Here is a 22,132-nt window from a genome sequence, read left to right as displayed (position 1 = left end):
TGTGTATGAAGTCCATACATGTATCATGAAACAAATGATATCTTGGTGAATATATAATATATTTTATTTTTGTAACTCAAGAACAAAATTGAAAAACTAGGAAATGTGCTTTTCTACACATTTGAGCTAAAAGGACAATGAAAAAAAGCATTTATATTGCATACAGTACAAACTATGACAGCACATACACAAGTAAGTCTGGATATATCTTAGCGGAATTTAAGTATTTACATTTATTGTGTTCACTGTACATTTTTACACACCTTTGTTGTCATAGGTGTCCATATGGGGAGGTAAGCATATCATGTGAGCCTTTTCAAGAAGACTGATCAGCATTGCTTTACCAAGGATCTGCTATACGTTCATGACAGGAGTTAGCTGTAGCAGTGAGCTCTGTGGTCGGATAGTGCTGCTCTTTGCATGCAGCTTCTCCAGGTTCTGCAGGAAGCCCCGTCTCTTGAGACCTTCGAGGATAACGGTGTTGCTCGATGCAAGGCTGACACGGGTCCTGTAAGGAACAGAAAAATACCACTTTGGTAATGTGACATCATTCAACACATGACCAGTGCGACCAGGTGCACAGAGAGTTCAATGTCGGGAAAGAAATTATTTTCTTCCTCTTCGATTTTAAAATGAGTTTTTAAGTGCTGCACAGCAATTACGCCTAATTATCAGCAATGACTCCCTGCTGTTCAAACACTGGATGCTATAATTGGCCACAAGGTGTTTGCTCAGCTTTATTGCAATTTACCTTTAAAGTACAACAACACATTTTGGGAGCAAGGCCAGCCACAGACATGCAACCCCAAGGTTAACAAACTTCATTTCTGTGTTTACATTGGCCAAAGGCACTTCAGAAAGGCAGGCCGTGGTGTGTGGGCGCACATCTGGAAGGATACGATGTTTTGCAAAAGTTTTCACCCCTCTTGGAATTTTTCACATTTTGTCACATTACAATCTCTTAACGTCTATCTTTTATGGCACAGAGTAGACCATCACAAAGTAATTCATATTTGTAAAACTAAAAGAAAATATTTGGCTTTTGACCTTTTTTTTGTAATAAATACTAAAGTATTCAACCCCTCTTAGTACAGAACCACCAGCGTGTTGCTACCACCTGCTTGCAAGCTGTTTGTTTCTGGCCCCTTTTAAAAATACATTTATGCGCCTTATTTGAATTGAATGTTTTTCATATTTTGTAGACTATATCACCTCAGATTTATAACTTACTGAAACATGAAGTGATGGATCATTGAATAGTGGTGCCCAAACACTTTGACCAAATGAATCACCATGATTACAGAATATTGAGGTGGAAACTTTCTGCCACACATACAATTTTGCATGTAGGCCAAAACAAAAATCATTTCAGCTTCATTTGACCGGAGCAATTTTTTCCATCTTTTCTACCCACAACAAAGCTTGATGCTTTTGCTTTTCTTTTAACAATTACTTCTTTTTTTCCAATAGGGGCCAGATTTACAGAGTGCACAGCTAAAAGTTATCCAGTCAACAGATTCTTCCATGTGTAACATTTGTCTGATTTTATTTGCAAGCAATTTGAAACTTGTTGTATACTTTGATTTCCAAATTTGTGATTGCAACAAGATAAAACGTAAAACAGTTCAAGGGATGGGGATAATATGACACATTATGTACTGACCTTAGAATTCAATGGCTTTCACACTACATTAATAGGTAAGTTTTGTGAGGAATTACGTAATCATTTTACGTTACTTTTTAATAAAACATACATAAAAACATGAAGACAGGCCCTTACCGAGGGGAATCTATTCCACTGTCTCCAGTGATGCTCTGGTTCTCCACCATTTCCTCTGCTCTTCTGGCCCCAGTTGGTGTGCTCTGGATAACTTTGTGGGCCTGAGAAACACAATTCTCATCAAATCCGTCCTGCCGCTCTTCCTGCACATCCACAGCCCAGTGTGCAGACTCGCCGTCACCTTCGTCTGCTGATTTTCGGACAGTCTCTGAGTCTGATTCGAGCTCGCTGGCCTGGCAGTAGTCAAAGATGCTGCTGTCTGCACCTTCGCATAGCTCTGAACAGTTTCCATCCAGAATAGGACCACATCCCTTCTCCCCCTGGATCAATAGACCCTTCTCAGGACTTTGCTCACGTAACGTCCCCGGTGATCTAGGTCTTTGATGATGAGGTCTCCAGCTGCTCTCTGCTGGTCTTGTGGCTATGAGGGAAGCTTCTTTCTGGCTCGTGGGAGTAATTAGATTTGTTAAAGTGCTATGTGTTAAGTCTTGTTTGCAAGCAGCTTGCGGTTGTTGAAACATAACTTTGTAATAGGAATGTTGATGGGTTTTAGATTCATGGTCATTGTAAACCAGCTGGTGATAGTTTGCAATACCAGTTCGGTAATTATCATCTACATCAATCATCTCCTCGGTGTTCAGACACAGGGAGCTGCAGGCATCTTCCTCTTCTGGTCCATCTGCTGCCTCATAGAGCCTACAGTCATCCTCTATGAAACCGTCACTGTTTACTGTTAGCGGTGTACTGTCAGGGGTCAGTTCCAGAACATCTCCATTGTTAATGGTTCTGCTGGCTGATCGGATCTCCTGCTGATCCTCAATAGTCATGGAGAGATCCTTTGGCCTTGGAATATTATCCCTGTGTTGAGTGGAAAGTCGTAGGGAGTGTTTCCGCTGTAAAGAGGGCTTGGGCCATGGCAGATCTGGATTATGTGCAGGGTTTATTGCAGACTGATGTGGATAGGTAGGGGAAACAGTAGTCATATTGGAGTGTTGCTGGACGTTAGTGAGACTGTCATTTTTTATTTTGCCTTGTTCTGGTACATTTTTGTACTGTTGGACATCTTGAAAATATCCATTTTTGCCTTCTCTCTCCCAAATCTCCTTGCTTCTTTGTTCATCTTGATGCCGAATTTTGTCATCTATCCTGAGCGTGCTGCCATGTAGATATGCTGAGCTGTATTCCAAACCAAGCTCTCTACTGACCTTCTTGTCTGGCAGGAGCAGATGTTCAGCAACAAAGTCTGTCTCATGGTCACAGCCGTTTCTGTCCTCAGACGAGGGGAATTTCAGGCCATTCTCTTCTTCTGCTGCCATCAGCTTTGCCCGATGAGGATCCCATGACTTGGAGCGGTGACCAGTTCGTTCCTTTCTTCCAGACACAGATGTTTTGCCCTCTTTGACTTCTTTGGCCTCTCGTCGTCTGTGCTCCCTGTTGGCGGGAGCTATGTTCTCAGCATCCTTGATTGGATGAGTCTGGAAAGGATTATCAATGCGTTTCTTGTAGAGACTCTTTCCCTCAACATTTCCAGGCTCCTCTGCTTGATCTGCAGCATCAGCAGAGATTTCTCCCCTAAGCCTTGTTGGAATCAAATCCTCCTCATCTGGATAAATGTCGGAACATATGGGGGCCTTGCTTTTAAACTTGTCTTTGTCCCTTTCCCTTTGCTTTTCTCGAGATGAGTGGACCCTCCTCTTGCTACGAGAAACCTTCTGAGACAATCTTTTCCCTCCACTGGCTTTAGACAAGTGGTGATGCCTGTGTTTGGAATAAGTTAGGATGTCGGTTGACATTCCCTTGTTGACTCCCTTGTCTTCGCTGTCTAGACCTCGATCCAGAATCTTGTCCACTCCCCTTTCCCTTCTCTCCTCCAGTTTCTTCATTAGGACGGTGTGCCGTGTCAGGTTGTCCACAGTCAGTTCAGGGTTGATGCGTTTGATAATGGCATGCTCCAGGTCTCGGGGCAAGTTGTTCAAGTCTTCCTCATCTCTCACAGGCCACTCCTCCGGAGGGAACTGACCTGAAAATGATGCGTACTCCTTCTTTGGCTTCTCCTTTTTAGCTCCATTCCTTCTGAACAAGCTGAGACCAAACTTCCTCACAGGTTTATCCTTTTCTTTCCGATTTGTGGCATTTGTAGTGGCTGTTGTTTTGCTGATCTCACTAGCTTGGCAATCAGCAGCTGTGGATGTGGACTGATGCTGCACTGAGGGTTTATGATCTGACGCCCGGGGCCACTTTAGGCTTCTTCCCGTGCATTCGCTTATGGACACAGACACAGAATGCTGGTCAGGAACAGTGGAAGGAGGGACGGTGGCCGTTTCAGTGGCGGCAGTGGTGTTGGGGGAATTTTGATGAGGGCTAAAACAGCTGCATGACCTGCAGTGGGCAACAGGGACTGTTTGAGTGCCCTCAACACAGACTTCATTGCTCAAAAGGTAAGTAACAGGCGGGGTTAGAGGAGGGTCATCAATTGAACCAGAGGTCCACCAGTTCTTCTCTCGAACCATGTTGTTGGTGATGAAATATGTCTGAGGTGTGACAATGAAGTAGCCCTCGCCGGTGTGGTAAATCTTGCGCTCCTTGATCAGAGTTCCAAGTGCGTTATAGAGGATGTCCTGAGTGGGAATGGTTATCCCTAAGACACAAAAATACAGAAGAATGTGACAGACAGCAGGTGGTCAAGAGGATACATTTTATCTAGCCATAAGATGATTCTAACAAACAAAAGTATATTAACATGTATGTGTTGTTTAAGTGTTTTTAAAACGGGAAGAAAGCTGTACAACTGCTCCCTCCAAAATTGATACTTTCAAATTATATATTGTGTCTTCACAAAAGTATTTATGCTCATTGAACTTTTGTCATCTAACAACGACATACATCGATGAGTTTACTTGGGTTTAAAAGAAGAAAACAAACACAAAGTTGTACTTTATAAATGGAAAAACAATGAAACATTGTTTTTGGATTTAAAAAAAAAAAATACTAAAAGGTTTGGCATGCTTATGTATTCAGCCGCCCTTCGCTAATACTTCAAGGAACCACTATTTGTTGAAATCACAGCTTTTTAGGCAGTCGCAGAACAGCTGCATTTATCCTGATATTAAATTACACATATACTATTTACTAGTTGGAAGGTTCCTAAAGGCAGATGGTTGTGCTGGATTTCATTTGATGGTATCCAATATAAATTGAATGAAATTGATACTTTCTGTTTGTAAAAACTTATTTTCTTTACCTTCCACTTCACATTTATGCACTACTGTGAGTTAGCCTAACACACAAACTCTAAATAAAATACACAGGGGTTTGTGGTTGTAATGTAGCAATATGTAAAACACTTCCGGGGATATGAATATTTTTGCAACCAATCTTAAGACTTTTTATAAATTCTCTCTGTGTTTTCATTGAACAGGCAATTTCCCTAAATGTCTGGGGATGCATTAAAAAACAGTGACTGCACACAATTATGACAGCAACAATAGTGTTGAAAGAGATATATAGGTTTTGGAAGCAGACTGCAGTCCAAAATTGTGTTGAATTTAACAATTCAACACAAATAGTTAAAAAGTAAATTGTGTAAAAAAAAATTGCATTGTTCCTAGATTTTTTTTTTTGTCTTGTTTATGCATGTTAAGACCATGTTGAACAACTTTTTGCATATCACAAAAGGACTTTGTATTAAAGGACTCAAAGTGCTGAATGAGTTAAACCTTTATCAAAGCTGTCATAATTAATGAGATCGATAACATTCTTACTGAAAACAAAAAAATGTTTATATGCAAAAGACAGGGGAAAAAGTAGATTTTCTTAGTCTAAACATCTTCATTTGGTCTTTTTTTTTAGCTATTATCAGTGCAACAAACACAGTAAAGGGTTTAGATTTAAGAAAATATTTGAAACCAAGGTTCCTTCCAAAAATATAGCAAAGTGAAAAAATTAGGACTACTTTCTAATTGTATATTATATGTGCACATGTTTATGTTTTATGTTGATGTATAATTGTGTAATACTTTTTTATTGATCTCTAGAAAATAAATTGATTTAATTACAAGTCAGCCACAAAAAATGTGTTTGTTTTGAACAAAAATGTTAAACAGGTCTTTCATTTAGCTTTTAATCCATGTTATTTTATGTGAATTTCTCAGGATTGTAAAATTTCTTACTAAATATCTATAACTATTTGGGAAAAACAACTCGAGCTGTTGTAGGGCGCTCTCTTTTTTTTTTTTTTAAACATGACATTTGAGAAAATATTTTATGAATTACCTGGATGGGCTTTGCTCATGTAGTTGACAAGCGCCTCCTGGGTGACGATTATCTGGGCAGAGTTCATGTCGGAGATGACAGAGCACAGCACTTCAGCCAAGGGAATGAACTGCGACTGAGGAACCGGGGACATCTGCACTGGGGAGAGATCACCTGAAACAAACACACATCATCTTGAGGAGCGGGTGAAACAGGTGGGACCCGCTTCAGGAGATCTAAACACACCTGGGTCAGGGAAGGTCTCCTTCCATTTGCTACTGCCAGTGAAAACAACTCAAAAGTACCGAAGTTGACATTCTTGCCCTAACCACCCTCTAAATCATAACCGTGGTGGTCTATTTGTGAGTTATATGAACCGTGCCTGACTTGCTTTTCAAATTCCAGCAACACGGAGACGGACCGCAGAATTCCCCGACTCCCACAAAAACAGCCACAGGTCCGCCTGCTGTGCAGATCAGATATCCTGCCACCCGTATCATACGGCCATGCACCCCCAGGAGCAGCATTTACACAAACAGGTCGCCAACACAAAGAAAACGTATCGAAGTGCTACACTAGATAATCTCTCTATATGTACATCTTACATAAAGTTCATTGGAAACATATTTGCATAAAAGTTGTTCCATCATTGATTTTAATCTAGTCGTTTTAGAAACTTTGCTTAACCAAAACAAAAGGTTCACAGTTTTCCCACAAGGAAAACAAACTATTTAAATAATGTAGTGGTTATGTTAGATGAAGAAGGGGCTGAGCTGTCAACTGATCACCACCTGAAAGCATGTTGGATCCCTGGCAGGAAAAGCTCCCAGATCAGGGCTGTAAATTAGGAGGTGACCCTCACTTGGAGAAAATTCCTTATTTGCTCTGATGTACGTTTAGAGAAACTGATTTTAAATGGGTCTCCAATGAAGCTTCCAGGAGGTGTGGTCTAAAGTTCAGTGGTGCTGTTGTGAGGACTACCAGAAGACACATCGGTGGCTCCAGGTATTGACTTTCTCTGAGGAGTCTGAAACCAACAGACTGCTGTTTCCATGGTTGCAGAAGCAAAAATATTAGAAAAATTTGGTAAAGCAATTTTATTTTGGTTGTTTGAGACTGAAAAGGAAAGTATGACCCATTCCAGGTGGTGTTCTACTTTGGAGGTGTTTTGGGGCATCCCCCACTAGGAGACAGACACACAACCCAGTGGAAGAACCACGTTTCCCTTCTCACTATCAGTGAACAAGAGAGTGATACTGGGAACAGTGATATCTGGGTTTCCTCTGTGACCTGATCTCAGATAATGAATTTCTGTATTCTCAGTGATAACAACTATATTTGGCTTGCCTCATGCTGCCTTGTTGAACTAGGTACTGTGTAGCGCTTGTTGAAAGAGGGACACAAAATCACTGATATTCTAACAAGAAAGTAGGGGAAGCACCAAAACAAGCCATATTGTGCTGCTGGTGAATGATTAGCAAAGGGACTGAGTTACCGCAAACGTTTTTCTCGAGGGTATGTGCATAACCTTACCCACAAGAGTGGGAAATTGGTTTTAGTTAATCAGCTACACCACACAGATATTTGAACCCCACCACATAACCAGATGGACCTCCGACTTGTTTTTGTTTTTCCACAAGTTTCCTTGTATGTTTTTAGGTTTTGGGTTTGTGGTCGGGAGGAAAATTTCTGCATAAACTATGTGGATTTGGAATAAAACTTAAACATGTGTCGTGTCTGTGCGACAGTGAGCCCCAGGGCCGCTCACCAGAAACATTCCCAAGCTCACACTTGAAGTAAACTAAACATTTACAGCCCTCACACTTGAGCCACTTACAGACAAGGCAGGGAAAATATACATCTAATCAAATGTGTGCCCTGGTGAAGCATGACTGAACACACACACACAGGACATTGATACCGACAGGTCACAGCTAAAAGTCTTAACTAGTATCAATAAAATACGCTGAAGCCTGCGATTCTAAAATGACAAAAATTGGAAAGATTCAAAGGATATAGATACTTTTGCATGGTCAGAATAATTACATTTAACATGCATAGAGTTATATAATCATTTGACTTTTTGACGAATGCGTCAAAATGGCATCAAAATCAGTTTTTTGATGCTCACCGAAACGGATTTAAATTAAAAACCTAGATAAGAAATATTAAACACTGAGTCAGTGTAAGAAAATATCAGTGCGGCGAGCTCTCTTCAAGCTCACAAGGCTTACAGATAAGGTTACATCTGTATAAAATTGATCCTGAGGGATTGTAAAAGAAAAAAAAAAAAAGAGAAAGAAAACATCTGCGCTCCCTCAGCTGAGAAGAGGCATTAAGCTGCCTAAACCTCAGCAGAGATATCTTTATAGCAGCTGCACTCAGCAATGAAGTAAAGCTGCTGACTTAGCTCCTCATTGTTATTAACTTCCTATAGGAATGTCTGGCTGGCTGTGCACATAAAGCACCAATGTTTTACCACTCTCAAGAGTCACAGGTTCAACTAAGATATGACAGAAAGAAAACATCTTTATGGCTGGGAAAAGTTTACCTAGTGCTCTTTTACAGCAGCAAGCAAACCTAGATCCAAGGATGATGTCTTTTCAGATACCTGCAATTATGACCTGCATTAAATTAAACTTTTATTCATAGGGAGAAAAGGAAGCGTAACCGAAAACAGGACAGTGGAGGATTAAGGTTTACTGAATCCAACATTAGCAGGCGTGACCGCCAGGGAGGGTTACTGCCTTCTCTCCAGGGGGAACGGACCTCTGTGTTGCTGTAATCCAAGACTGGGAATCCGACATTACACCCTTTGTCATAGCCGGCATGAATACCCAGCTGAGCGCCATGGCAACACAGTCCTGATCCACAATGGGAGGGGAGGATCGGCGGCTTCAGAGTCAAAACAGGATGAGACTTGTGTTAAAGCGAAGCAGCATAATTTCAGTGGAGCCCCCTCAAAGAGGCACTGATGGTCTGCACTCAATGGAAACAACATATTAGAAAGGCATGACTTCATGTTCAGCCCCTTTTACTCTTACACCTAAAAATACAATTCTGAATCAGTCTTTATTGAGAGTTTTGTTAATCAATAGATAGGTTCCATCTTCATGTAACTTAATCTCTGTTAATACAGTGGTTCTTTAAAGGTTTCAGATTTTTGTTAGAGAGCAAACAACTTTACCACAGTTACTCTGGAGGAGCTGCAGAGATTTTCCTGGGGGAGTCTATTCACAGTCAGACAGTCAACTCTGGCCCTCATGAGGGAGCTGAAAACTTCTGTTGACAGAATGCCAAAACATTTTGATCAAAACCAGGCAGGAAACACAGCAAAGATGTGAAGAAAAGGGTTCAAGACAAAAGATACCAACACTTAGCTCATTGCCCATCACACAGATTGCATCATCCTGATGCCTATGAGAACGAGGCTTGAGGTAAACTTAATTTTATATTTTAAAATTCTTAAGAAGAGTACTCCTTAAGACTTTTACAAAAATACATTTATGCGCCTTATTTGAATTGAATGTTTTCTTGTTTTTCATATTTTGTAGAGTGGTTGACAGAAATGGGTCTCTGTGTCACCTCAGATTTGTAACTTACTGAAACATGAAGTGATGGATCATTGCCCAAACACTTTGACCAAATTAACACAGATAGATAAACATTCAGAAATGTTCCAATATATGTCTAGTTGAAGTAAAGAAAGAGGTGAACGCAGACCTTTCTTTCTTTTAATCATATTGGGATAACCTCCTCAATTTTACCATCAGCTCCCTTGTTGCTCCTAACTGTACCTCAATATAATTTGATGTGAAACTGTTTTGATCCACAAACTTCAGCATGAATTCCAAAAATCATGCCATCTTGAATGCTTCGCATAAACAACAACACATTTCTCCCCAAGTCAAACTATCGGGTTCATAAGCCGCTGCCTGGGGAATATGGAGAAGAATTTCGAACCGACTCTTCATGTTACAGAGATGATTGACAAAGACCTTCTCTCCTCTTCCCCACTGAAATGTCTTTGGCTGATGAAACTGATCAATGCCACATGTATTCACATGGCTGTGCTGGTTAGCAGGCCTCAGAGCCACATGAATCCTATTTCAAGTGTGATTACATTAAGTTTAGTCCCCTGAAAAAAAAAAAGAGGAAGAGAAAAAACACAGTAAACAATATGCAGCGTCTCTATTAGCTGTGGATCTCCAGATTATCCAAACTGAAGATACAAAAAGTGAAAACTTTCCAGACATGATCTAAATGCTTCACATTTGAGGTAATTCTACTCTAAATTACAATCCGCTCAAGCAAAGATGTTGCGTGTTTCATTTGCCCAGATGTGGGCAGCCCCCACGCTTCCATTGCCCACAAACACGCATTTGGAAAAGCACAACAGAAACACACAAAACAGCTAAAAGATGATGTTTCAGACTAATATGTCATTTCTCTGCCATCCTGTTGCTGTTGACATTTTGAAAACAAATGCATGACCGTTTGAAGATCATTCCAAGGCTTTAACAAAGTCAGTAACAGGCTTTGCTTGGATTTGTTGTGTCATACAGTCTAGCAAAAGGCCCATAAAATTTTATATGCGCCACATTAATTTGAAATATATTGTTCTTATTAGTCATAGTGTTGGCATCGCAACACCAACTTTGTTTTCCACTGAAATATCTCAATAAATCTTGAATAAAGCTTATTGAGGAGAGTCTTCTAGGTGATCCATGACTTTTCATCAAGTGGTGTTCTTATAATTGTTTCAGGCTTTTAAATGAGATGCTTGAGTAACTCTGAGGGTTAGCTATCCAAATCCCCATTAAAAACCCTGTATTTTAAGTTCCCTTATATGATCATCCCATAACTATGAATGTAAAATAAGTGTGAAAGAAGAATTTTTGTTGTCTAGATGGGATTTTATATTATAGTAACTAGTTTCTCAGGAAATGTAATGAAATGCCTTTTTTGGAATTCACATCTCTAATACCGTCACTACAGCGCACATCATCACTTTCCTAAAATAATGGTCCAAGTCATTTTTTGCCAAAAGTGTTTGTCTTCTTTGCCTAAAGATATTTTAGAAAGACAGAGGTGATTTTTTTTATTTTATTTATTTTTTTTGGCCTAAATAATGTCTGGCAAAAAAAAAAAGACTTAGGTCATTATTTTAGGAAGGTGACAAAATGCTAAACTCTCTTTCATCTGAAGCCTTAAAATGAGTTCAATGACTTGTAAAAAAAAAAACTTTTATTCATTTATTGTGCAAAAACATTTTGGACATAGTTAATGAGCTTTATAATTTATCCCCTGTCGCAAATCCAACTCACACTGCAGCCAACTAGCACATGCAATACATACCAGTTATTATATTTTACCCCAGAAAAGTAAACAAGCTAACATGAGGCACAGGGCTAAAGACTGTCGGTGGAACTGTTTTAGTCCTAGATGATTGTTTTGTCATTTGCTGCCTGTCTTTCCCTTCTCCCTCAACCCTTTTTCTGTCGAATTACAATAAAGGTCCCTAAATATAGTTCTCAGAAAAGAAAAGCATGCGAATATTAGCTTGAACCATAATGTTTGAACCACATAAAATATTTATGGCAGGAGCAACACTTGAGTTTATATTTTTATTGAGAAACAATAAAGCACGTTTTCAGTGATACGTATTTGGCACATTGTAGCTTTTTTATACCCACGTTGAAGCGGCGTTCTCTGCAAAGATAAACATTTACGAGCTCCAGAAGTTGTTCACTTGGTAACCCTGGACTCCGTATCATTGTCAAATCTTAAATGATTATGATCATTACGAGGACATAACAGCTCATTCCTGACTAGGACATTGTTACTTTAATGCCTTTCTTCTTGACACGCAAGGACGAAATGTTTTATAAAAACAGTAATCTGTTTATATTAATGTTTAAACTTCGGTTTTGCTTATGCACTGAGAATCTGTCTGGTGTGCAGAATCAGGTGATTCACAAATTGATTGACCTGATCACTGAACAATCTGAAACTCAAGTTCTGTTTCATTTTGACATGAGTGTAGTGTACCACACCGGAGAGTTTTTCTTCATTGCAACTTCCTTTCATCTGTTACTATAGAATAAATGAAAGGATATCACTTGCAAATTATTATGCAAGTGAGCTCACCAGACAAACTAATCACACAATACCATCTGTAAATGTAATAGCACAACAAAAACTTTAATCTTTATGACACTTAAATCCAATTTGCATCATAATTTGGAACTCAGTCTACAAAATAATCCAACATTTCCGGCTGTCCTCCCATCTAAATGCTAAATGGATCGCAGTGGTATTAGGAAATATTGAATTATGCTGCTTGTTCTCAGGGAAAGTATGAAAAGAAACTCTTAATTCCTTCTCTCTTTGCTGTTGCAGGTGAACCTAGCTGAAATATGTGCTTTGTTTTTCTCTCTTCTTGGCCTCTGGGAAGGCTTATGCTCTCAAACACACACCCTCTTATCTTACCCTGCTATCGTCTAATCTGCTGGATTCCACTTAGCCAACGACATAATCTTCTCTCTCCCTCATCATGAACACACAGCACGACGTTCAACGCGATCAACGGCTAAGCCCCTCCCCGACTCCCATTGACTGAGGCCTTGTGAGCGTCATGCTTGAGCGTATCTGCAGATTGTACATGCAAGATTTGAGTTAAGTCTCCATCGAGACATTCATACGGTCAGATTTAGTGTAATGAGAGTAGATGCTCGCTGTGATTTATGTCCCTGAAACCTCCCACCATCACTTCCCACTTTGTTTTCAGTGATTTTGCCTCCATTACCCCCTACCTCCCATTTGATATGTGTTTGTGTGGAGGGGGTATCATGAGTTCCTTTTAAGCTCTCTGCGAGCTTGTGTCTTTCACTCGCAGAACAACACACAGATGTGGGTGTTGCAGTCAAATGACCCAATAAACTTAGTGAAAAGACCCCTTCAGAAAGCAACAAGAGGCCAAATGTCTCAAGAAGCAGACCAACATAAATTCTTTCCTGCCCTTCCTTCCTGAAAGCACCAGTAGCACAAATATCGACTATGGAGCGCACTAAATAATTAACAAAACAACTCAACTGTTTGTGACTCATCGATAAGCAGTAACAGGAAGAGTGTCTGGTCACTTTATTGATTGATTTCTAGCAGTAAAATTTGCATTTCAGACCAAATCTTAGTCTCTAGGTAAATATTTAATCATCTCTATTGATGGTTCAGCATCTCAGAGGAGAGTTAATGTGTTTAAACATTAAGAGAGGCTCTAGGAAAGGGGGAAGAGTGCTGATTAATCTTTGCTTAAACGCATTTATTGTCGTTTATGCTAAAGAAATTGAATGTTAGCAACATAAAAAAACACACACACAAATCCACCCCGCCCCCCTCTACAATAGCAAAAATAAAGATTCATCAGCTAAATGGTATAGTCAGGGAAAAGAAACACAGGTCAGGTTTGTGTTGGTTCATGTGACCATGGAAACCTTTAGTGCGGCAGTGACCTGCCAAACGCGGCACAAAGACAAGGAGGGAAAAGGAACAGCAGCAGGGGGGCTGTATGGGTGTCTGAAATCCTTATTTAACAAAATGCTCCATTTGAGTTTTCATCTGTGCTGGCAAGAAGACACAGAAACCTCTTAATCCGTTCAAACATCTCAGCTCACATAGCTTGTCGCCACAGAGTAACTCGAACAACCCTTGGAGCTGAAACCTCATTAAATATAGTTTTCAACACACGATTCACGCAAAGTGACGGAAAGTCAAATTATGCTGCGTTTGAGTTAGTATTCAAAGACCTGTTAGATTAATCACCTCTGTAGCAGAGACTGGTAACAACTGCATGTTGTTGCAAAGAACGCTAAGTCCTGATTTACTTGTTTGTAACTCAATCTCAAAACATCCCAACGCCAGGAGACGCATTAAAAGCACAACATTACCCCATCGTTTTTACTTCGGTCCTCTTCAGATTTCATAGACCCCACCCCATATCTGGTTCTCTTCTGCTTTTATGGAGCCAGAAATTAATCCGGAGTCTGTATAGGCCCACAGTGGTATTCATAGCAATCTGTTTCCCATTCACCCACGCCCAGATATAATAGGTTTAAGGCTAGACCTTTTAGTTTTCTAGTAAAATCTGACGTGAAAACCGCAGACATAGGTTGGAGAACGCATTTAGAGCGAAGCAAACCATCTCTAACGTAGATATAAAAACTCTACTGCAGCAATAAATATTACTATAGCCAAGATGCTCTAATCAATCATCCAGGGATCTGTATTGAGCAGCTTCCCAGTGGAACTCTGGCTAGCGCTCAGCAGGTCAAATTCTAATAAAATCTTTTCTTTTTTCCTGTTAAAAAAACCCATCGAAGCTAAGAACAGTCTTTATTTCATCTAAAATTACACCAGTCTTACATATACTTTGTTTTGAGTTTAACTAAACATCAGATAAACATTAGCTACATGTAATTTGGTGCATAATTGAAGATAATAAAATATAAAACTGAGAGTACTAATGATACTTAAGTCTTTGTTTTTAAGACTAAACTGTTCTGAAGCCATGGTTTCTCTACATCTTGTTCTCTGGGCCAAAAGTCAATGAACTATCATTTTGAATAGTGCGTGTGTGTTGTCGTTCAGAGTTTATGTGATTCACTCAAGAATGCAGTGCTATTTTACTGATTTGCATTGTTTTTAGTCTTTTCCATAGATGAAATGTATCATCCCAAAGGCTCTGCATTCCCAGAAAATCCTGGGAAATAAAGACAGGAAATGGAGGAGAGCAGAGAAAGAAAAGGTAATAAAAGTGCAGCCTGCAGCTAAACCTGGGATTCCCTGTTTGCAGGTTGTCTGTCTTTCTCCAACGACACCTCACCACTAAAACAAAGACACGCACAATAAAAGTTGGTTTCAGCAACTATTAATCAGGACTGATAACATTCATTGGTTGCAGATGAAACCTATTTCCTGCTGTTTAACTGGGCTCACGCTGCAGCTGATCCCTGTGTTTATTATCTTAGTTCTCAGAGCATTACCTGCCATGTGATGCATTGCTTTTTAATGTCTAGCAACTGGTCCACACACACAATTTGGAATGATTCTTTCAAGCCTTTTTCCTTTTCTGTTTAACCACGAAAACACAGCATTCTACTAATCGCAGAAACAAGTAATACATGCTCCAGTGCAACATAGTTTGACAGCAGCAACATTTTAAAGATAAGTCTCCTTATGAGAAACCTAAGAACCTGCAGACAGGATTAGACGTAAACCAACATATCGACCAGCCAATGCATTAGGCCGGCTGATATTCTGGCCCAGAAGCAGAACGCTGGTCTGTGTGAGCTGCTGGGAAAAAAAAAAAAAAAAATTGCAGAATTTAATTTGTTTCAGGAATTGGAACCAGGATGGCATCACACACGGGTTATGTAACTCGACAAACTGCGAGATGCGCTGATTGTTGTGGAGAGATAGCGATTTTTAGTAACTCGACCAATAAAAATGTGTTGTGTACAAACACCAAAGGGACCGCTTCAAAAGCAGAGATCTGTGAATCTATTAGTCATCAATTTGCACAAAAAAATAATAATAAATTTTGGTATGTTTCGAATTATGTGGAAGGGGACTCATTATGTGTTATGTTTTTTTTATTGTGGCCATTAACGTGGTAGCCATGGTGCTGTTCAGGGAGGTTTCAATTGGAGATGCAGGAGCGCCCAATAAGCAAAGAACACCTGGGTACTGTATCGATGCATGTTTCTCCATTTGCTTTCTGAAAAAAAGCCCTCTGAAGCCAAATGACCTCAGGGTGGCTTGTTACCAGCAAGGTTGCGACCTTTGGCCCCTGCTCCTCAGTTAGGACAGGGTGGCCCATTTAGAGCAGGCAGAGCTCTGCAAGGAGTGTCATGGTTAATAAGCTGACATCTGGAAGAGTTATGGCCATTAGTGGAGCGCTCTGAGACTTTGACCAAACACCCTCATGAAAGGCAACACCCTCTGTGTTAAAACTACGCTTTCAAGTAAAAAGAACAGAGCAACAACGAGGCCTGCTGCGGTATGAGCAAAGTAAATGATCTAAAGCCTAAATGAAGCATTTCAGGAATGTTTCACTGCTTCATGGCATGGCAAGGTAAATGAAACATACTGTTTGAAGAGGAAACCAGGCTTAAAAAGGAGAGCAGAGCCATGCTCTAGTCCGTAAAAGTCACAGCTGAGGAGGTTTGTGCAGCATGCCAAGCAATGTTTTCAATGGCAAAAGACAGAATTGATTGTGGCAAGAAATCGGGACAATTAAAGAGAATGATTATAAGAAGGATACAGGAAACTTCCTACCCTATTTCACAATATGGATGCATGCTCCTCGTGTCACTAAGACAATAGAAAGACTTTAAATAATTAAACCAGTAAATGCCATTATGAAGCCTTAGGCTTCAATTGGAGAGTCGGTAAATTGTTTCCAGTGTGAATGCTAGTTTGTCTCAGTTGGAGATAAACTGAATTGCTGGGGTTGAGGATGGTGGAATAAATATGGAATAAAATATAACAATAGCAGCCACATTGACAATGTGCTTTGGTGGCACAGTAAACACATAAAAAGCAAAATGCAAGGTACCAATTTAAAACAAAACAACACAACTTTCATATTGTCACTGTATTTGTCAAAATGTTTAAGCAAAATTTCATCCTGTAATATGACTCCCTTTATTGTATACCGATATGCAACAATTATTCCTACTGTAACACAACACACAAATTTTTCAAGTTTCAAGTTTCTCTACTACTTGATGTGGATGCAGACATCCCACGACAAATCACAATAAAAACCCATTAAGTGTTGTGATTTTTCCACTTTTTGTACAGAATAAAGTACATCATTGTGTCTTTTTATTAATTACAGAGTAACAGAAAAGTAAAAAGCTAATATTTCCTACACAATTAGCAGCTGTTTCTGCTCAGATAGCCAGTCTGCAGCCGTCGCTTACTTACTCTGGCTTTAAAACTTAATAAAAATGACATTGCTTTAATTTCAGATTATCAATGAGTATTTTGGCAACACACTTGTTTACCAATAAGACAATGCAGTACTCCAGACCATACTGGGTAGGTGGAGGGGGATTTACCAGTCACTTTAAGGCTGGCTGGGACATATAATCTGTGCAGAGTCCTGTGTTTTGTCTCCTGGGTTCTCCACCCAGAAGGCCTCGCCAAGTAAACCTCTCAAGAGACGCTTCGTAATCAAGTGTCTGAACCGTCTCAGCAGGCCCTGAATGTGGAACATCTCAGAGTTAAATCCAAGCACCCTGCAGAGATGCTAATTTGAAACATTTGCATTTGTGATCTTTGTGCATTTGGGAGAAGGAAGAGAATCACCAAGAAAGATGAATGGAGGCAAGGTTAGTGCTCTCTCCTAACCCAGAAAAACTTGCGCGCATTCCTTAATTCTTTAAATAAATCTAGTTAAGTTTGAAATCCAGCACCCAAGTTTTCACAGCTAGCAGATCCTTTAACTCTTTGCAACATAGTGAACCATCATATTTTCTTTGTTTGTTTAGCTAGACAAAATCCTCTGCTTTAGTCTTTTTATGTCGTTAAAAAAAAGCATAACTTTTGCTGGATTTAATAAAGATCAAACAATTTTTGCTAACATAAAAGTTAATCAGAAACATTTATTGAAACAAGTCCCACAAAAGAGGTCTTCCATTTTGCCTCTCACTCTTTGTGCTTCTTTTATGCATCCCAGGTGTTTACAATAATAAATATGTCATTTAACCAGGATCACTGTAAAGCTGCAGCTTATTATCCACGGTACAGTTAGAGCTGTCTAACCTGTCACGCTGGTCATTACTGACATCATTTTGTAGGATGGATGAAGAAACAGGCCAGCAGAGAAGACTGAGAAACACCCAACAGACCCCATTTGAAGCAGAGGTCATTCCCAGTAACAGAGGGGCCCGTTCCCACAATGATAACAAGCCAGCCTGATCATGCTAACTCCTTCTCCTGTCTGCTTACCTCACCACCACCACCCTGCCTTCATTTCTCCCAATCATGGATGATGGAGCAACAATCTGTGCAGACTCAGCCTGGTGACTCTGATTATCAGACCAGCAAGAAATTATCCAAGAATCAAGCGGTTATGTTGTTGTTGCTTTTCCTTTTGCCTTTGATTGGGGGTCTCGTTGGTTATGTCAACCAGCCTCAGCCACATCTGGCTTGCTTCAGCTTCACGTCACCTGAAAAAGCCACTTAACTTGGCGGGGCAGTGAAAACACGTCCCAACCTCGCTCCGTCCTGGGAAAGGAAATAGGGCTGTTTGAAAATTCACTGTAGCCTATAACTCATGATATTTCTCTTTTGCGGCTGACATTTTTATATCAGGACAATGTCAAGGCCTTTAAATTCCCTACCTGATATCAATCTAGGAGTCGAACTTCCACAGTCCCTGACCGGCTGTGAAACGGAGAGGGTATTAATCCTGGTAGCAGAATAAGCAGCTGCAGTCAGCAGCCAGTTGTGTGATGATTCACTGCTGACCAGTTCCCAATGAGAAGGTCATAAACCAGGCTCTGACAGCCGGCCAGACCTGGTTTCCATACAAACTGCTGCAAAGAATTTGCTATGATGGAGTTATAGGTTGGAATGTACTGAGGAATCACTTAGTGAGCTGAATATGACGATTTTCTGCTTAATCCAGATAATTGATAAACTGGCAGGAACCTCAAAAGCCAAACTCCGTCCGATTCCATTCAAGCACAATCAGGGTGACTAAAAGCTATTTCAGTTTCTAGTAAATTATTGACATGGATGTAAAAAAAGAAGCACAGAGATGTAAGAAGCCATTTAAAATAATTCATCTTTTCCATGACATGTCAACATGTATCTGCAGTTCATATAAGCTGAGAGAGAAACAAAGACTTTGACAGATAACATGAAGGGTACAGCAAGGATGCTGCACCCTATCCTTTTAATTTGTAAATTGGACATTCACAAAATTTTAAAAATTGTTCCTTGGGTTAGAGTCAGTTTGAAATCGTTTAGCTTCCGTTTCAAAATGTTGCATTGTTACTGCTCTCACATACAGTTTGACGGAAGTTTAAGAAAACTGACTTTGAGTGCTGCTCTTATTTGCTATGATATTACAGGTCTTAAACAAAGCCGGTCAGTGTCTCAAACTGCATCAAACTATGGATGAAATGTTTGCACAATTTGTTTTTGTGAATTTAGAATACATCAAAATGTATTTTGATGGCTGGCTTGCACCCAATACGTCTGTGTCCAGGATAGCAAGCTCAGTTTCACCTTTGGCCTGTACGCTGTTTGTTTGTGAGCTGAATCAAAGTTTAGGGTCACAAACTGCCTCACACCAGGATGGCGTGTCAGCCTCCGCTACACCCTCCTCCTCTCCCGCTTCACGCCCTCTCACGCTCGCCCGCTGTGTGGTCTTTGCATTCCTCCATTGACTTGTCTGTGCACCGCTCAGTCTTGGCAGAGCTGCCGGGCTGACACAAAGTCAGCAAGTAGATGGTACAAACATCAAAACCTTTTATAATGCAAGTGCTGCTGGCACTGTGAACACCCGAATCACAAAATCTGAATCTTAGCTCCACCTTTTGAGTGGAGACTCAAACTCCAGTTTTAAAGTGAAAAAAATATACCATGTGTATGTCTTTGGAATAATTAGGTCTAAGACCCACAGAAGGTCGTGATTTTCTCCAGCAGTGTGTGCTCTCCACATTACCAACCTATGAGCTCAGGCTACAGGAGGCTGAATAAAGGATTTCCATGCCTACCCCATTGTTTCATCTCAGCTATATTCTGCCTTACAACACAACCAGAAAATGGAGGCAATTACAGATGATTACACTAAGCTTTGGTAACAATAAATCAAGAATACGCTGGCCTGTGGAGCTTCTTCAGACTTCTTCTTTGTGCCCCCACCATGTTTTTAGGATTGTCTGTTATTAAATGTAATAATTTAATGCAGGTTAAATTGACCACTCCTGCTTTTATTTAAAGCGCATCGCAGGATGGATCCTTGACTAAACAAAACAGCAACAAGAAAACCAGTTGTGGGTATAACTGCTTGTCCCTCAACAACAAAACACCAACCTGGGTGGGAAACCATATCACTCATATCTGCAGGCTAATTCATATTTTGCATTTCGGTGCATAATATGGAAGCTTAAAAATGTGCAAAGCTGAAAGTTGTTTCACTTAATAACATTTTTTTTACAAAATGTAGTTACATTTTGTTACATTTACTTAGCTTTAAAAATGTACACTAGTGTGATTAATGAGGATTGATCTAAAGTCCTTTTAATCAGGAGCAATGGCAGTTTTCTCTGGCTGTACGCAACATAGGAGATTACAGTACCACCCGTCCCCCACTTGTTTCTGCAAACTAAAACGAGTCTCCCATGCTTTCGCTCACATAACAGGGTCACGAAAACCAATCATGCTTGGGAAACTGACAGAGCGATCTCCTTAACTCTTAACAAGGTGGTCTGAAACTGAAGCTGAGCTCATGGCCAGCATATCTCCCGTTTAACCCTAATTCCCAGTCTGCTCCAGTGTCCTTTCAGCCGCAGAACTGCTGTGACATAATATTTGTCACTGGTAGCCGCCCACTGGGGTCTACTGAGCTTCTCCAAGGACGTCCACATGCGTCCCAGGTTTTTGTGTCCAGTGGGACTGTCCACGTCGGCAGGAACAGTCATAACCTCAGTATGAAGATGGCACCAAACACACAACAGACAAAGACCAAAAGGACGAAGAAAAACCTCAACAAAAGTTGTTTTGAAGTCGTTATAGTGTGGGGAAGATCCACAGTGTTTCATATCTCTTCTTGTATCTTTAGTTTTTCATTTACAAATCAATTTATTTTGGTCATATTTTCTGTCACTGTTTATGCAGTGACACCTTTAAGCCGTGTTATATTTACACAAAGTTTTCAGCCTGTCTCACCGGCCCTTGAATGCATACCATCATGTAGACAGGCTTTATTATTTATTGACTACAAGCCTGAAAACTAAGCCTTTCGTCATTAAGCTTAATTGAACTTTATGGCTGCTCCAATAAAACTCCAGAGGAAATAACTGTGCTCCATCTGACACCTATGTGTTGGTCTTTGTTTATAGTCTTACACACTTTTTCCCCCATTGTTATAAACGAGTTCTGATAGGAGTTAGACACAGGACATTGAAGACACTAAAAATGCAAGGCGTATGGTAAAGAGAAATATATAAATATATATATCTATATATATCTATATATATCTATAGATATATATATATATCTATATATATATATATATATATATATATATATATATATATATATAGATATATATATATATATATATATATATATATATATATATATATAGATATATATATATATATATATAGATATATATATATATATAGTTACGTACCAACAGCTTTAATAAGGAATCCCTTTGGTGACCTCAGCGCCCTGCGCATCCATGCTTCCCTCAGCACCTCCAAGTCGTTCGCGTTCCCTTGAATGAAAAGCACCAAGTTTTCCATCCATCCCTGAAAGTGCACCTCCGCCATGGCCTTGACGAGTCTCTTATTCCAGAAGCTGCGCGAGTTTTGCGCCTTGAAGTCAGCAAAGATCTCCTGGCCACTCGGCGCGTTGGGTTTCCCTTCGACGGCGCGCAAACTCTCCTCGTCCGGCCCGAAGACCACGGCGAGCGACGCTCCGGAGAGCTGGACGAGCCGCTGCTGGTGGGACATGTCTGAATAACCTTCACCTAGCTCGGGACGGGAGCGGGCATGGTCTGCACCGAAACGCTGTCGTTAAAAGACGAGCGGGGTTTTTTTTGCCATGCGTTCCTCTCTGGGGGCTGCGAACCCTGCGGCCGGCGCAGCGGACGGGGAGCGGTGTGGTTTGTGTCGGCTTCCAGGGGAACCGAGTGACGGTGGCAAGGAGGAGGAGGCTCAGCAGCCCGTTAATGCTGCAGCAGCTGCTGCTGCTGCTGCAGCTGCTGGGACTCACACACAGGTGGACCTCCCACTGACTCCTCACAGGTGTGCGTTTGCTGTCAACTGGAGTTCCGCTTCAATTAGATTAAAA

The 22,132-nt window shown here is 40.4% G+C and overlaps 1 protein-coding gene across 1 annotated transcript; it reads right to left on the bottom strand.

Annotated features, from left to right (window-relative positions):
• Positions 1–46: 46 nt before the first annotated feature.
• stox1 (storkhead box 1) lies at positions 47–21,961 on the bottom strand. Its single transcript, XM_055029408.1, has 4 exons — positions 21,468–21,961; positions 6,053–6,205; positions 1,781–4,418; positions 47–508 (listed from the first exon to the last, which is right to left on the bottom strand). Exons 1-4 carry the CDS (start codon positions 21,790–21,792, stop codon positions 355–357), a joined length of 3,270 nt encoding a protein of 1,089 aa, XP_054885383.1. The 5' UTR covers positions 21,793–21,961; the 3' UTR covers positions 47–354.
• Positions 21,962–22,132: the final 171 nt, after the last annotated feature.

Source organism: Poeciliopsis prolifica, unplaced genomic scaffold, assembly GCF_027474105.1.
Source record: "Poeciliopsis prolifica strain line A6 unplaced genomic scaffold, Auburn_PproV2 SCAFFOLD005, whole genome shotgun sequence".
Taxonomy (NCBI): domain Eukaryota; kingdom Metazoa; phylum Chordata; class Actinopteri; order Cyprinodontiformes; family Poeciliidae; genus Poeciliopsis; species Poeciliopsis prolifica.
The sequence above is the reverse complement of the archived record's forward strand: the minus strand, read 5'-3'. Positions and strand labels throughout refer to the sequence as shown.

Coding starts and splice junctions, on each gene's coding strand:
- stox1 (XM_055029408.1), bottom strand. CDS start 21,792: ATGTCCCACCAGCAGCGGCTCGTCCAGCTCTCCGGAGCGTCGCTCGCC. Junction 6,206..21,467: donor ATTCCTTATTAAAGCTGTTG/GTACGTAACTAT, acceptor TGTTTGTTTCAG/GTGATCTCTCCCCAGTGCAG. Junction 509..1,780: donor AGTGGAATAGATTCCCCTCG/GTAAGGGCCTGT, acceptor TGTTCCTTACAG/GACCCGTGTCAGCCTTGCAT.